The sequence below is a fragment of the Protopterus annectens genome, chromosome 14.part0 (assembly GCF_019279795.1).
Source record: "Protopterus annectens isolate FY-2018-M chromosome 14.part0, PAN1.0, whole genome shotgun sequence".
Lineage (NCBI taxonomy): Eukaryota > Metazoa > Chordata > Ceratodontiformes > Protopteridae > Protopterus > Protopterus annectens.
Genome location: NC_056748.1, coordinates 981,887,439 through 981,902,746, shown reverse-complemented (window position 1 = coordinate 981,902,746; position 15,308 = coordinate 981,887,439). Strand labels below are relative to the sequence as shown.

At 37.6% G+C, this 15,308-nt stretch overlaps 1 protein-coding gene across 3 annotated transcripts in view; it reads right to left on the bottom strand.

The window, feature by feature from the left end:
• VSTM4 (V-set and transmembrane domain containing 4) overlaps positions 1–15,308 on the bottom strand; it is an 815,453-nt gene that overhangs the window by 726,845 nt on the left and 73,300 nt on the right. For all 3 annotated transcript variants that reach the window (XM_044056773.1, XM_044056774.1, XM_044056775.1), the window contains exon 2: positions 4,651–5,052. In XM_044056773.1, coding sequence (XP_043912708.1) covers positions 4,651–5,052 — 402 coding nt within the window. The remainder of the gene's footprint in view (positions 1–4,650; positions 5,053–15,308) is intronic.

Genomic DNA, 15,308 nt, shown 5'->3' with positions numbered 1-15,308 from the left:
TGCACTAATGCAAAGCATTGCAAGCAGTATGCAGAAATATAAAGCACTGCAAGCAGTATGTAGTAATATAAACATTGTCTTACAAGCAGTATATAGTAATAGAAAGCATTGTCTTACAAGCTGTATGCAGTAATACAAAACATTATAAGCAGTATACAGTAACATAATCATTGTCTACAAGAAGTATGCAGTAATACCAAGCATTGTAAGCAGTATGCAGAAATATAAAGCATTGCAAGCAGTATGTAGTAATATAAACATTGTTTTACAAGCAGTATGCAGTAATACAAAGCATTGTCTTACAAGCAGTATGCAGTAATACAAAGCATTATAAGCAGTATGCAGTAATATAAAAACTGTCTACACGCAGTACGTAGTAATACAAAGCATTATAAGCAGTATGCAGTAATACAAAGCATTGCAAGCAGTATGCAGTAATACAAAGCATTGCAAGCAGTATGCAGTAATACAAAGCATTACAAGTAGTATGCAGTAATACAAAACATTATATCCAGTATGCAGTCATATAGAGCATTTTCTTACAAGCAGTATGCAGTAATGCAAAGCATTATAAGTGGTATGCAGTAATATACAGCATTGTAAGCCATATGCGGTAATATAAAGCATTCTACAAGCAGTATGCAAGAAGCAAAGTATTAAGTGAGACAGCAGTCTTAACAGATGTGGAAAAAAAGGGAATGGGCATACGAACCTAAAGGTTTATGAGATGGTACAGACATACAACAATAGCACATGTAACCCCATACTGAGAATAGCTTGCTCCTTGAGTAGCTTCCAAAGCACTGCAGATAATGTTGCTTATATCTGTGTGCTAAAGCTAAACACCATCAGATGCTCTCTGTCTTATGGTGTCATTGTTTTTTTTTATGAAATCAAAAAATGTCCTATAACAGCATTCCCATGACTGCCCTGAGTGTGTTATCTGAGATAGCCACTAGATTCAGAGCCTTGCCCAGGCCTGCTACTGTGCTGGGGTCAGTAAGGATGGTTATTACTGAAATAGTAATAAGATATGATAAGGTGATAGCAGCTCTGTAAGGTAACAGTTTTCCAGATCATTATTTACTTACTGGACCATAGTGAAAGATTCATACAAATCAACTGTGCCACCATTTTTTCTAGTCAGTTACATGATACTAACTAAACTGCACATACTTGAATCATCATGGTATGCACAAACTTTTAAAAGACCATTTACCTGTGCTTCATTAATTTAAGTAGGAAGTCTTTATGGGCAAAGCATTTCACTTGTGTGTTATCAGAACCAAAATCTGGGTCATTTCAGTCTCAATAGTCTGGCGATTACTGAATTTTTTTTTTTTGCCTTTTCTCTTAAGACTCTTAACACTTGTTTGTATAGGTTGTGATGCTTGCATTGCACCATTTTTACAAAGGTGAGCATGGAGTGTTGTTGTTGTTGTGTCTTTCAGCTTTTCCCGGTTAGGGGTCGCCACAGTGGAACTCCGGTCCACTAATGATTGGCAGTAGATTTTTACGTGCCGAGTTGCCGGCCCTGACGCACAACCTTCAACGAAGGTACGCCCATTCACGCATGTCTCCACACAGAAGACGCTCTAGCTGAGAATCGAACAGGACAACGTCTTACTGTGAGGCGACAATGCTATCGCAGCACCACCACCACATGGAGTGTATTTCATTTAAATGTCTTCACTTAACAATGCATTGAAACTTTATTAAAACTGCATTCATGTAATCCTTAGTAACAGTTCTTTCTTGCTCCTGTGGTTCTTCTGCGTTCCAGCTGCTATAATCTACAGTTTCACAAGCCATCTTGGTTATTGCCAAATCAGCTCTTTTCACTTATTAAAAGCTTTACTAGCAGGACTACTGGTCTGCATGCTTTTAGTCCACAAGTATGAGTGGACTTTGTCCAAGAGTTTGGTGGTCTTGAACACCTCACATTTCATATAAGGCACAGGAAATGTTTTGAAGCCTAGGATACATGGTTGTTTTTGGGTTTACTTTGACAGAAACTTGCTTCTTAGTGTTTTTTGAGTTCTGTGTATTTATATATATATATATTCTGAAATAATTCAGGCTATTTACATTGGTAAAAGTTACAATAGGGTGTGCCAGTCCTTCATTTCCTGTTTTTTTCTCACTTCCATCTGCTGCTTTAAAAATCTACTGTACCTGAGCCCTGCCTACCTGGGTACTTCAGTCCAGCTGTAATTTCACAGGAATCTTTTCCTGTATAATCCTCACTACTTCATGTCACTGATTGTCTTTGAGATACATTTGTGTTTTATTCAGTTTCCATATGGAGATGTAAACAGTTACTACTATGTTATAGTAGCATTTAACATGTAAATGTTTTAAGCACAATTCCTTTCTATAATATCATTTCTATATGCAACCATTTTTAAAATCTAGCTCATAGTCTATGCCTGAGTTACTCATAACTTCTCTTTTTGGATTGTGTTATGTACATTGCATGGTTAAATCTGCATACTTGTCACCTGTGCACTTTGCATACTTTTTCCTACTCTAAATGTTTGCAAGTGTAATATCATATTTTTACTTTTGGCTGAAATTTTTAGTGATGTTTTAGGATGAAAGTTGTTGTTGTGTCTTTCGGCTTTTCCTGGTTAGGGGTCGCCACAGCGGAACTCCGGTCAGCTAATGATTGGCAGTAGATTTTTATGTGCCGAGTTGCCAGCCCTGATGCACAACCTTTAACGAAGGTACGCCCATTAACGCACGTCTCCAGACAGAAGACGCTCTATCTGAGAATCGAACTGGACAATGTCTTACTGTGAGGTGACAGCGCTACCGCAGCACCACCACCGCAGTCATGTTTTAGGATGAAAGTACTCAATTAAATGTATGTTTTTCTTTTTGATCCTGAGGTTCTTTTTGCTTTTGACATTATTCCATCCTTTTTCTCCAATGACCTAGGTGACTAGTCATTGTTGATTAATATTGGTTTTCCCAAATTGTAATATAAATAGTGTCCTTTTGTAAACTTTTTCTGTTTTATTTATTACATTTCTTGGTTGCTTAATTATTTACTTTTGTTTGCTTACATTTGCTGAGTGGATTAGTATCACAAGGATTTAAGCCTTTTTGCAAGCAGGATTTAAAAATGGAATGTAAAGGGTGTCTCGATGCTCGTTATAGGATTTCGATGAAATGAAAAATATTACTCTTTTTGTGAACTGTTGTATTTCATCAAATATTGTGCAGTTTGGTAAGTGAGACTGCAGAGCTGTGAGGCGGTATGGAAATTTCTTCTTTCCCCTCAAGGTTGCATGGTTTCAAAGTCAGCATATTTATAGATCTGGTATATGTGGTCTAAATAACATATCCTACGCAAACTGACTCAAAGCCCTGTCACTATACTTCGTATCCGACATACTGCTAAGAGGTGATCTGTCTGACATACAAGGCATCCACCAACCCATTACTTATTGATTTACTGCAAATCAGTATGTCAAATGACAATAGAATGATTTGGAAGGAAAGGTATATCTTGCAGAGAATACTACTGCGGCAGAACAGACTTCCCAAAAGTTCATTCCTGTCCATTTTCAAGCACAACTTAGATCTCCAGATAGGAAAAAGAAATTTACCCCAGGGCTGTCCCCCTGGACTATAAATGGACAGAGACATTTCGTAAATGCTTTATCCTATGCATGGGTCCCCTCAAATTATCTATTTTAGGGATGATATATGTATATATATATATATATATATATATATATATATATATACATATATATATATATATACATATATATATATATATATATATATATACATATATATATATATACATATATATATATATATATATATATACATATATATATATACGTATATATATTACTCACCATGGAATAGGCAAGGCCAGTCTATAATGAAATGGGATAGTTTATTTTGAGCACAAAAAAGAAAACTGGCTAGGCTTAAAATGGCCTGCAAGGGCAGCTTGCCTGGTACTTATCTATGAACCTATGTGTTTGGGGGGGGGTGAAGCTGGCTTTCCATCCTGAAAACACTGTTTTTAATGTTTTTTCTATATTTTATAATTGTACATTGTCAAGTATTTTTTTCTGATGGTTGTTCTTTAATTAATGGCAGTTCAGTCATTAGTGATATATTCTTCATAGAGGGATAAAATATGACAGGGACACAAGGGAAAACATCCACCACTCCTTTTGCTAATTGCCAAGAGATCTTTAACATCTGCTTAGGTTAGATAGATTTGGGCCAATTGGACTCCTGTTTAACTTTTGTTTTCAGCACCTCAGGGGTGCCATTAATGCTGCACTGCGGTGTCATTACTGGGGCATGTACTCAGACACCTGGTGTGGGAGTAGAATCAACTTTCTTCAGATCTACCCTTCATCAAAGCTGAATGCGTAAACCACTCCTTTTGTGCTACTACAATAAGCAGGATTGCAATGGTCTAAATGGAAAACATAAGTCTTTAATAAAACTGTCCTTTGGTTTTACTAATTCATGTGAACATGCATTTCAGATTTTACAAAGCTAATTTTGAAGTGAATTGTTCTCAAATGAACTGCTGCCACAACTATATTAGTAATTTTGAAAATGAACTGCATTGAATAAGCAATTTTTAATATTCTTGATTTGGTTCCTTACCTTTCAGAATGGTTGTAGCTGTACCATTTGACCATGCTGTCCATTTATTCTTATGTTTACCAACTTCTTGGACTTTGCATATATAATATCCTTGGTCAGACTGCCGGACGTTTAAGAGAAGCAGTTTGTAGACCAAGCCCCCAGCTTCGCGGAGTAGTTGCAGCCTTTGCCTGTGTATCTGAAGACTGTAATTCCCATAGTATTGAACTTCTCCAAATTTGTTCATTTTGACCATTAAAGAGTCTTCTTCACCCGGTGACAAAGAAAATAACCACCGAACTGTTATCAGACTTGTAGATCTCCTCTTTTGAGAAATGTGGCACTCAAGGGTGACATTTTCCCCTTCTGAACACTTGGCAGTCGGCATGGGGATAACAGTTACGTTCAAAGCCTCACAGACAGCTACAAAATAAGAATATGAGAGGAATTGTAAGCAAACATCAGTAGATAGTCAAAATTACTCATGTATCAGTTTCACAATAAAAATATACTAAACACCTTTCAGATAAGAATTCAGGCTTAAATATTCATTTAAATTCTCCATTTTGACTGCTGTTAATGCCTTCTTACATATAAGCACATTCCATCTTAATAAAGCATTGCATAATCTCCTATGACAATGCGAACCAAATATACATTTCAAACTGATGGCTGGACAATTAGTAAATGCACTTATGATGCCGGAAAAATGGGACGGCAATGAGTCTGAGCCCCACATTTGGGACTTGACTTCATACTACAGTGCAGTGTTAGCTGTGGTCTTTACCCCTGAGGTGCCATTTTTTGGTGAGATTTTAAAATCAAGTCCCACCTGCCCAAGATAATGGCAGATCAGGTGGATGCTAAAGATTGCATCACACTTATCAAGAATTAATTTTCCCTTTGTCATGGGTATATTTTTTCCAGTCAGTAATGATACCATACCAGGTGTCCCCTGTGAAACAGCCATATGTCCAATGGAGTGTGCCCAGTGAAAATAAACAAAAATGGTAAATAATATATGCATATAAACATTGTCAAAGACATTTATACAAGCTGATGTATATGGATGCCTTAAACTATATTGCAGTAGTAGTGAATAAATAAATTAAAATAGGCACTACTTTATAGGTTCATAGGTTCATAACTGTTTACTAGGTTAACAACACTAAGGGGTGTTTTTAAGCATAGACAATGATTCCCCAAAGTACTTGACAGTTTATGGTACTACTCATTTTATAGGGCAATAGCTTGGGCAGGAGTGGTTGAGCATTTACAAGCTTTCTGTTTCTATTAAGGGCCTAGGTTTCAGACCAAAGATAAATTTACAATTATCCATTTACTGATCCAATTTGTGCTTGTTTAAGTGAATGGAAGATCTGTGCTGCACATAGATGGGAAGTCTGTTCCAGAGAAGTGGTAACCCCTGAGACACATACCTGTCCCTCCAACATGCCTTATTTATGTTGCAGAAAAGGTTCAACTCTTTGGGATGTATTATCAATGAAAATAAAGTTTAGGTCATAAAACTGGCACTGGTTATTAGTCTGTGCCAGGCCTTCTTGGAGTATGTTTGTGCCTTTGTATTTTAGGGGGAATACTATGACTGCACCTAGTTTGCAGTTGTCTGCAAAACTGGCCCGAGGCCTTTGACATTGGCTTTGACTTCAGAGACATAGATGCAAAAAAGGAACAGCCCCAATACTACCTGCTAGCGACTGGCTTTTTTTGTGGTGGTAGACTCACCTATCCCGACTTCTTGTGTCCTATCTGTGAGCCAATTGGCTATCCAGCTGTTGATGTAATAGTTTATAGCTAGTTTTGTGAGCTTCTCTACAATGTCCAAGTGGCATATTTTGTTGAATGCTTTGGCCAGGTTGAGGAAGTCAGTTTGCACTATTTTTCCCTCATACATTGCTTTGGTGACTTTCCTAATGAAGTCCACTGGGTTGAGTAAGCATGACCTGGCCTTGATGAAACCAAACTGAGTTGGAACCTTTGTCTGAAGGTTTTCTATGACATTGCTTGTCATGTCTATGATTATGCTTTCCATGATCTTACATATGAAAATAGTTACACTTATAGGTCAGTAGTTTCCTGTGTCTATGAATGATCTGCACTTGTGCAGAGAGATAACAGTTGCAGTACTCCATTCACTTGGCACAAAGCCTCTTTGGAGGCTACAATTGAATAGTGCTGAATAGTGCTGCTAGTGGGCCCAGTAGGTCATGTTTCATGCTATTAAGGAGACATCCTGGGATATTATCAGATCCTATCAGTACAGTGTTTTTGGCTTTAGAGAATGCATTGAAGAGTCATTATGGTTGGGAATATTTCTGAAGGGTTGTCTGCAGGAGAAAGGGGATAAAGTTGGAGCTGAATTTATTGGCCAGTTGATTTGCTATATCCTCCAGCTCAGTATATGGGACCCATTTACAATTAGTTCTGCACATTGTTTTGTATTGACTTTGAGGTTTCAGATATAGCTGAAGAATGCCTTGGGGTTGTCCTTAACTTGGGAGGCTACTTTTACCTCAAATTTGGCTTTGCTGAACTTAATTAGTCCCCCTGAATTATTTATTCAGTTTGATGAGGGAACTTTTATCTTATTAGGCATTGCAATCTGTTTTTGGCCACAGTTTTCTTCCTTTTGTTATTCAAGCTGTTGATGTTGGGATTCCACCAGACTGGCTTGTTTTTAGAGCTATTCCTGTGCTTATTTTGGGTAGGTACCACTGCTTCTGTGCAGCTGAATACATGATTGTTAAGGGTTTTAGTGAATGACTCTATGTAGGCATCAGCATTCTCTGGGTTTGAGGGGGCTTAACATTTTGCCAGAGTGTTACTTAAAAGTAAAAAGTTAGCCTTGGAATAATTCCTAAAAGTTCCAGGGTTACTTTGTGGCCCAGGTTTATTTTTATTTAAAAATATGGCTTAATGGTCCAACTTAACCAGGGAGGACATTACACTTGGGAAAGTGCAACATTCCCACATACTGGTGAGGTCTAAGTCAGGGATGTAAGCATTCCTAGTGGCTGTATGGACTGGTTGATCCAAGGCATTCATGTTGACAAAGTCCAGGAATCTTTGAACTTGCAAGTTTGAGATCATGATTCCTAATCTATAGAGGGGGTAGTTGAAGTCATCCATGATTATGGTGTTGGGATGAAATCCTGAGAGACTCAAGTTCATCTAAGAACGGGGTATGTATCTGAGTCATAGATGGGGACCTATAACTCAAAAATGTATGGTTATTGGATTTTCCTTATGGTGAATTGTACTTGGAGGAGTTCGGGTACATCATACTGCCTGACCAACATTGAGGTATGATTATTTTTCACACCTCCACCTTTTCACTTTTTCTATGAAGTAGCTGGCCTAAATGTGTAGAAGGCATTAAAGCCCTACATAGATGGGGTGCTGTCCAGGGCTTTAAACAATGTCTCAGTAACTGCACAGGCGTCTGTAGTCTCCTGGGTGAGGAGAGCTTGTAGGACATGCAGTTTTTTGATCATTCTCCTGGCATTGAGCAGTATCACCTTTAGAAGGTTTTGGGTTGGTTTAGCTACATCAGATGGTTTATCTGGGTGGAAATGCCTTAAAAAGGCACTAAGGGGATAGAAACAAAATGCCTGCAGACCATCCTTAATGAAGCATCATGGTCTGTCAACCATATCTTCTCAGGTTGACAGATATTGTACCCACTTTGAGTGACACAAAAAAAAGTGAATTATTAAAATCAATTATGTTTTGTTTGTATTGTGAAGTATGCTGTTCAATGTTAGGCTCATACTAGTGTCTGTCTTCATACAGTTCAGAGAGTATGTCTCAGATCATTTACTCCCACATGGGCTATGACTGAGTCATACTAGCACTTGTGGATAAATGACCTGAGTATGTGCATGATTTGGAGGATCCTGGCCCCTGATAGGCAACTGACCTTAACCCTCTCCTTTCTCAGCCTAGTGAGTTTGAGTAGGACATAATTGTGTCCCACAGGGAAGTCTCCTATGGCCAAAATGTTGGATTGTGTGGTGGTCTGCTTTATGGGCTTAGATGTAGAAACACTGTGAGTTGAAGTGTATGTTTTAACAAAGATCATTTTAATAGAATCTAATTATTATAAATTTCTTTAATAAGCTTCCATTTATCCAGATCAAGTATGAACACATAACTGTAAATAAAACAAAGCTACAATGAAATGTAGTAGATTTTTTCTTCTACCCTGACTACATGCTCAGTGAAAATATTTTAGTCTTTTACACACACACACACACACACACACACACACACACACACACACACACACACACACACACACACACACACGTGTGTGTAGGCTCATGACATTTTCTTGAAGTGTCAAAAACTCTAATGAGAGTTGATTGAGCCTAAATCTTTGATCATAAGAACACTGAATAAAATTGATTTTTGCAGGGGCAAGGCCCCGTCCGCAGGTTACATACCTTTCTTTGAGTAGTTATTTTGTGGAATATGGCAAAAGTCAGTACAGCAAATTGAATGTTACTGGCTTTTTCTGAGCAAGATTATGGAACAGTGGTGAATAAAAACTGTGCCCTTCCTCACTGTAGTGCTATCTCAGAGTTGATATAGATATCTATCTAGCTATTTGTGCGTGTGTGTGTGTGTGTGTGTGTGTGTGTGTGTGTGTGTGTGTGTGTGTGTGTGTGTGTGTGCGCGCACGCGCGTGTGTAGGATGGGATGTTGGTGGGGTGCAGAGGGGCTTGGATCCCTTACATTTTATCAAATGAATGTTTGCTTGATAGATTGAAGTGCTGGCATGTCTGTGTTAATGTTCTTTCTGGCGAATGCCCATTTTGTTGAAAGAGGTAAGTGGGTTCGTAGTAAGGGCCAGAATGTGTGTGTTCAAGATTTTGTGTGTTAGTGTTAGAGTAAGTGTGAGGTAAAGGAATAGCTTTAATGTGTATGTGAGTGTTTGCAGGTTAACGTTAGTGTAAGGGATAGGTGAAAGAAACTGATAGTGTTTCTACATATAAGCCTGTAAAGCAGACCACCACACAATCCAGTATTTTTGTTGTAGGAGACTCCCTTGTGTGTATGTGATTATTTATGGGTTATGTCCTGTGTAGTGGTAGTATTATGGGAAAGATTTTTCTAAGGTAAGGTGTAAGGTTAGGGTAAGGGGCAGGGTTAGGGTTGAGCATGCATTTTTAAGATGGTGCAGGAGGTTTTCATATCCAAAATTGTTGGCACATATCATTGGATATGTACATGACAAGTAGCATGAGTGTCTGGGATGTGATTGGTGCTGACATTTTTTTCCCGGCAGCCTTCATTGAGAAGAGTCCACTTATCAGCAGGAGAGGATAGATGCAAGTCATTATGCAGGTCACCAGCGGTGGCATTTGGGCCTTTAAATAAAAAAAAAAAATCTAGAGTTCTATAGTTAGACAGTGCCATAACATAAAGGGATAAAGCTCTATCTGCAGCTCAAGCAGCCCATATCAATTAGCAGCTTGGATGCTTGCAGCACTGGCAGGGAAGGTTTGCCCATCCAGGATTGGAGGTGAATGCACACGAGTACACCTCATGACTGATCCCTGGCAAAAGCAGGAGACGAGTGGAAGGACATTGTCCTTAAGGGGAATAGGCAGAATTGCCACAGAGGCAGGATGATAAGCCAGCACTTCCCCAGCCCTGGACATCCAACAGGTGTGCATAGGGGAGGGGAATGTTAAGCCATACAGCAAAAACCTCCTCAGTATAGAGAAGGGCACTACATCAGGAACTTTAATCTCCTCAATCTCCTTATTAGCTCAAAAATAGGCTGGAGCAATTCAGAAGGAGGAAGCAGTGCTCTGTAGTCTTGGTGGCCAAGAGAGGCTAGGGCCCTGTGAAGATCCCAAAAAAGAAAACAAACTGATGCAGTTCATGGAGGATAGGCATCCAGCCCATACATATAATCCTTTCTTAAATACAGAATTGTAAAAATCAAAAGAAACGTGGCAGGACACTGCTATGTATCGCCAATCTTTAATAAAAGCACAAAAATACAAGGATAAGCGCTTTCGGGTAACAACCCTTCTTCAGATAAAGACAAAGACATTTATTCCACCAATTTAAACTAACAACCAGCCAATAAGCAGTCAATAAACCACCCGCCTTTTCAGGAGGGCGGGCTTCATAGGTACCATGTCATTAAGGCCTGGGCTCCTATGAGCCATCAGTTCTAAGATCCATTTTGACTCTATGGACTCCGTAAGAAGTTTAATATCACCTCCCCTATTATTCAACCTTACATTAACTATTGCTCTAAAATGAAATCTATGTGTAGGATGTACTTCAATATGCCTATAAAGGGCATTGTGTATATCATTGTTCCTTATAGAGGAAAGATGTTGAAGCACCCTCACCTTAAACATGTTGTTCGTTTTTCCTACATAGAAGCAGGGACACTGTAGACATTCTGCCAAATAAACCAAGTCAGTTGTCCTGCATGTAGCCCTAGCCTTCAGGTTGAAAACCTTACCACTAACTGGATGTCTAAAAATTGTGTCCCTATTAATATGTGGGCATGCTTTACAAAGTCCACATGGTACACTGCCTACTGTTTCCTTAAAGGGTTTTTTACTAATTATTGTCTTCTCTCCACAAAGTAAGTCTTTTAGAGGCAGGATGATAAGCCAGCACTTCCCCAGCCCTGGACATCCAACAGGTGTGCATAGGGGAGGGGAATGTTAAGCCATACAGCAAAAACCTCCTCAGTATAGAGAAGGGCACTACATCAGGAACTTTAATCTCCTCAATCTCCTTATTAGCTCAAAAATAGGCTGGAGCAATTCAGAAGGAGGAAGCAGTGCTCTGTAGTCTTGGTGGCCAAGAGAGGCTAGGGCCCTGTGAAGATCCCAAAAAAGAAAACAAACTGATGCAGTTCATGGAGGATGGGCATCCAGCCCATACATAGAATCCTTTCTTAAATACAGAATTGTCATGGCCTGATGGTGAGATGCCAGACTCTCAGGCCATTCTGATGAGGGGATACAGTGAGCTTTCGGCCTTCTGAAGGAAGACACATGCAAAAGGATGGACACACTCCCTCCATGATTGCCAGGATCACAGGTCTTTCCAGTCAACTGAGATTCACCTCTTACCTACAGACTCCAAGAGGTCGTAATAATGTGGGAATGAATGGTCCCAGATCTTTTGGGAGTGGGAGCTCATGTTTGGTAGACGAGCAGGGAAAAAGCATTTAGAAAAAAATATAGATAGGGAGATAGACAGACAGATAGACACATTAAGATATAGATATACACACCTTCAATGCAAAACATATTGCAACTTAAGATGACATATGACTGAAGAATTGTAATATTTAAGCAGAAGATATAGGATCATGCATCCAGCAAAAATAATATTATTGTGTAGCATTGCCATTAAACAGTTACATTTAATCATGTGTTTTTTCATTCAGTGCCATTTTAATGAACTAGCAGTTTACCATTGTGATCCATTTGTAACTAATCATAATGTATGCTGGCATTCGCATGTACGTATTTGCATATGCATGTGGTATATGCATATGCAGGTATAAAAACAGGCACAATCACTCACTGAAATGCACAAAAATATACTTGTTTCTTGCTTAACATTTGATGCCTGAAGTTTTATTGGCTTCCTATTGAAATGTTGGCATTCATAACACTGAGTGCCAACTGACAGCAAAAAAAGACCAAAACAGAAGGAAAAGAGTGAATCTCGAACATCACTTTTCTACTTCTTTATTTTCTTCTTCTTCATTGGAGGCCAGGGGATAACATTAATAAGAGACAAAGAGAATAAATATGTTTCAGTGGATATGACAGACAAAAGATAGAACATCATTTAGCTAGCCTGAGCTGTCTTACTCAATGAACATAATATAGGTAACGTCCCTGCTCAAGACTTCATCTAGCATTGGTACCTACAGAATATTTGTATAATGATAGGTAGATAGATAGATAGATAGATAGATAGATAGATAGATGGATGGATGTGTGTTTTTAATGGTTTGTAAAACACCTATACTAAGTTTGCATTATAGGTGTTAATTTTTAATAGGTTGCAAGCCCACCCCTATATTGTGTTAGTTTTAAGGGAAGCGCACGTATCTTAATGCCAGAATATTGTGTTCTTATATTGTGGATCTACTTTCTGATATTCGTAAAATCTGGTTTTACATGCAGAATTAGACAATGTTGAATATATGTCAGATCTGGTGGGTATTGTGCCAGCTTATAAATAAATGTAATTTTAAGGACTTACTTTTATAGCCAAATGATCAGTTACTCATATACACTTCCAAGACATTAACTGTGATAGACATGAGAATTTCTTTGGATGCTGTTTTTACTTCCCATAGTGAAAATGGCATAAAACAACACTGGGAATTAAAAAGTTCTTGCCATTTAATCAACCACAAAATCCCTATTCATTTCTAAGCACAGAACTATACTCAACATGCATAGTAACAAACAAAGGCTACTGCAGTGCCCGTTACAATAGCTGTCTTCCCAGTATACTCAATGATTTCAAGCTGTCTGACTCTATAAAAATAAAACAAAAGGTTGCATTGCTTTTGTTCACAGCCTGCTGGGGTGACAAGAATACTTTCTACGCTAGTAAATATCTGCTCTGCACTTTGGCTGGCTAATTTACAGCATATTTAAATGCAAATTGGTAAAAGTAAGGCTGCTATGATTAATATCATAATGCAAGTTTGGAAAGTGTTGATACATTCTTCAGAACTGTGTTGTGCAGTGGTATAATAGGTTCACAGTAAAAGGCAGAAATTCTAAATTATATTCCATTTAGCAGTCATTTAAAAGTTTCTGAAATGGATATCTATTGGTCAAGTTCTTTGTTAATATTCTTTGTTATAAAATATCACATGATTGCTGCTGATGAGGCAACTTTACAGATTATTTTGCCACTGACTATAGTGCCATGTTCATGTTTGTACAGTAAATATCCTTTACTTTTCTTAAATCCCAAATAATATAAAGCTTGCAGTCAAATATATGTTTATGAACTGTAGTATTCACTTTTAGAGATTTGTATTCATGGTCCCTCTGCATTACAACAGAACAATTTGTTTTACACATTTTCTCATGGACACTAAAAAGACTGGTGGTTCACATAGTATATTATAAATTACTCATAACTGTTTGATACATTTACACAAATCCAAATGCCTTGAAGTTATATCAGCCATGCATCGTTCATCACTGTGTGTGTGTGTGTGTGTGTGTGTGTATACACACACACACACACACACACACACACACACACACTGTATTTCAAAAGGCTGTATTTATAACTGCACAATTGAATATATTACAAAATATCAGTGGTAGCAATCATTAAAGTTAAACATCTGTCTACTATGGGATCCATCACATCTCATCACAGAAAAATCAAATACCAATCTTAATTGCTTTTACATTTGTGATCAATATAATTCAAACAGAACTGTACTTAAAAAAACAAAGCCCACATCTTAAACTGCTACAAAAAGATTGTGACTGGAAAGGAATTATTTTACATTTCTGATCTTAATACATAAACTACAACTTAGACCACTATATCAAAACAGCCATGGACATGTAACTCACACATATTACCTTCCCCTCTTACAAAAAAAGCATCTACTAAATCTCTCACAATCCTCAGCTTTATATATATATATATATATATATATATATATATATATATATATATATAAATTAATTTATTTATAATATTAAGTTTATATATGTGTGTATAGGTTTACTATCATAAGTATGAAATGCAGTTGGCTGAAATGTGGCAATATCGACTTGGAAAACTGAAAACAGAGTGTACCAACGTGCAAAATGTCGAATCTGCTTATTAATATGCAAATTTGACCTTACTCAACATTAACAGAATGCAGTCCTACTCTGTACCAGATGTAACGTGAGGATTTTGCAGGGGGGCAAGTCCCCCTGCAAAATATATATTCCAACTCCGAGATCACACTACAGTAGGCAAAAGGATACATTTCCAGATACCCACTGTACCGCAATCTCTAGTTCAATGACAGACCCCATCTTTTTAAATGCACTGAGCATTCGCTGAAATAGAGCTCACACAAGGGAAGGATCAACAACATGGGTCGGCCAAATATCATTTGACAACCCATGGTCGCCGAAACTTCCCTCGGCAATTTAAATGTAAACCGTGTGTGTATGTATGTATATATATATATATATATATATATATATATATATATATATATATATATATACACATATATATATATATATATATATATATATATATATATATATATATATATATATATATATATATATATATATATATATATAAAAATTATAACTCTTATTCATTTGCAACAGATCTGTTCTGTACCAATATAACAGGGACTTAAATCTGGTATGTAAGAGCCTTAAGCACACCATTATGAAATGTAAAGGTGAATTTAAGGTAGCTACCTCCTCAGAGGACATCCACAAGGCCTTCTTTAGGTATATTAAGAAACTTAGAATCATCATAGATTCTGTGTATGACATATCTATAACAATTCTTCATACTTGAAGTTATTGCCAGCATTCTTGCAGATAAATTCTCTTCCCAGTTTCACACCATTCACCCTTTCCATTGTCCTACCTTATGTCATC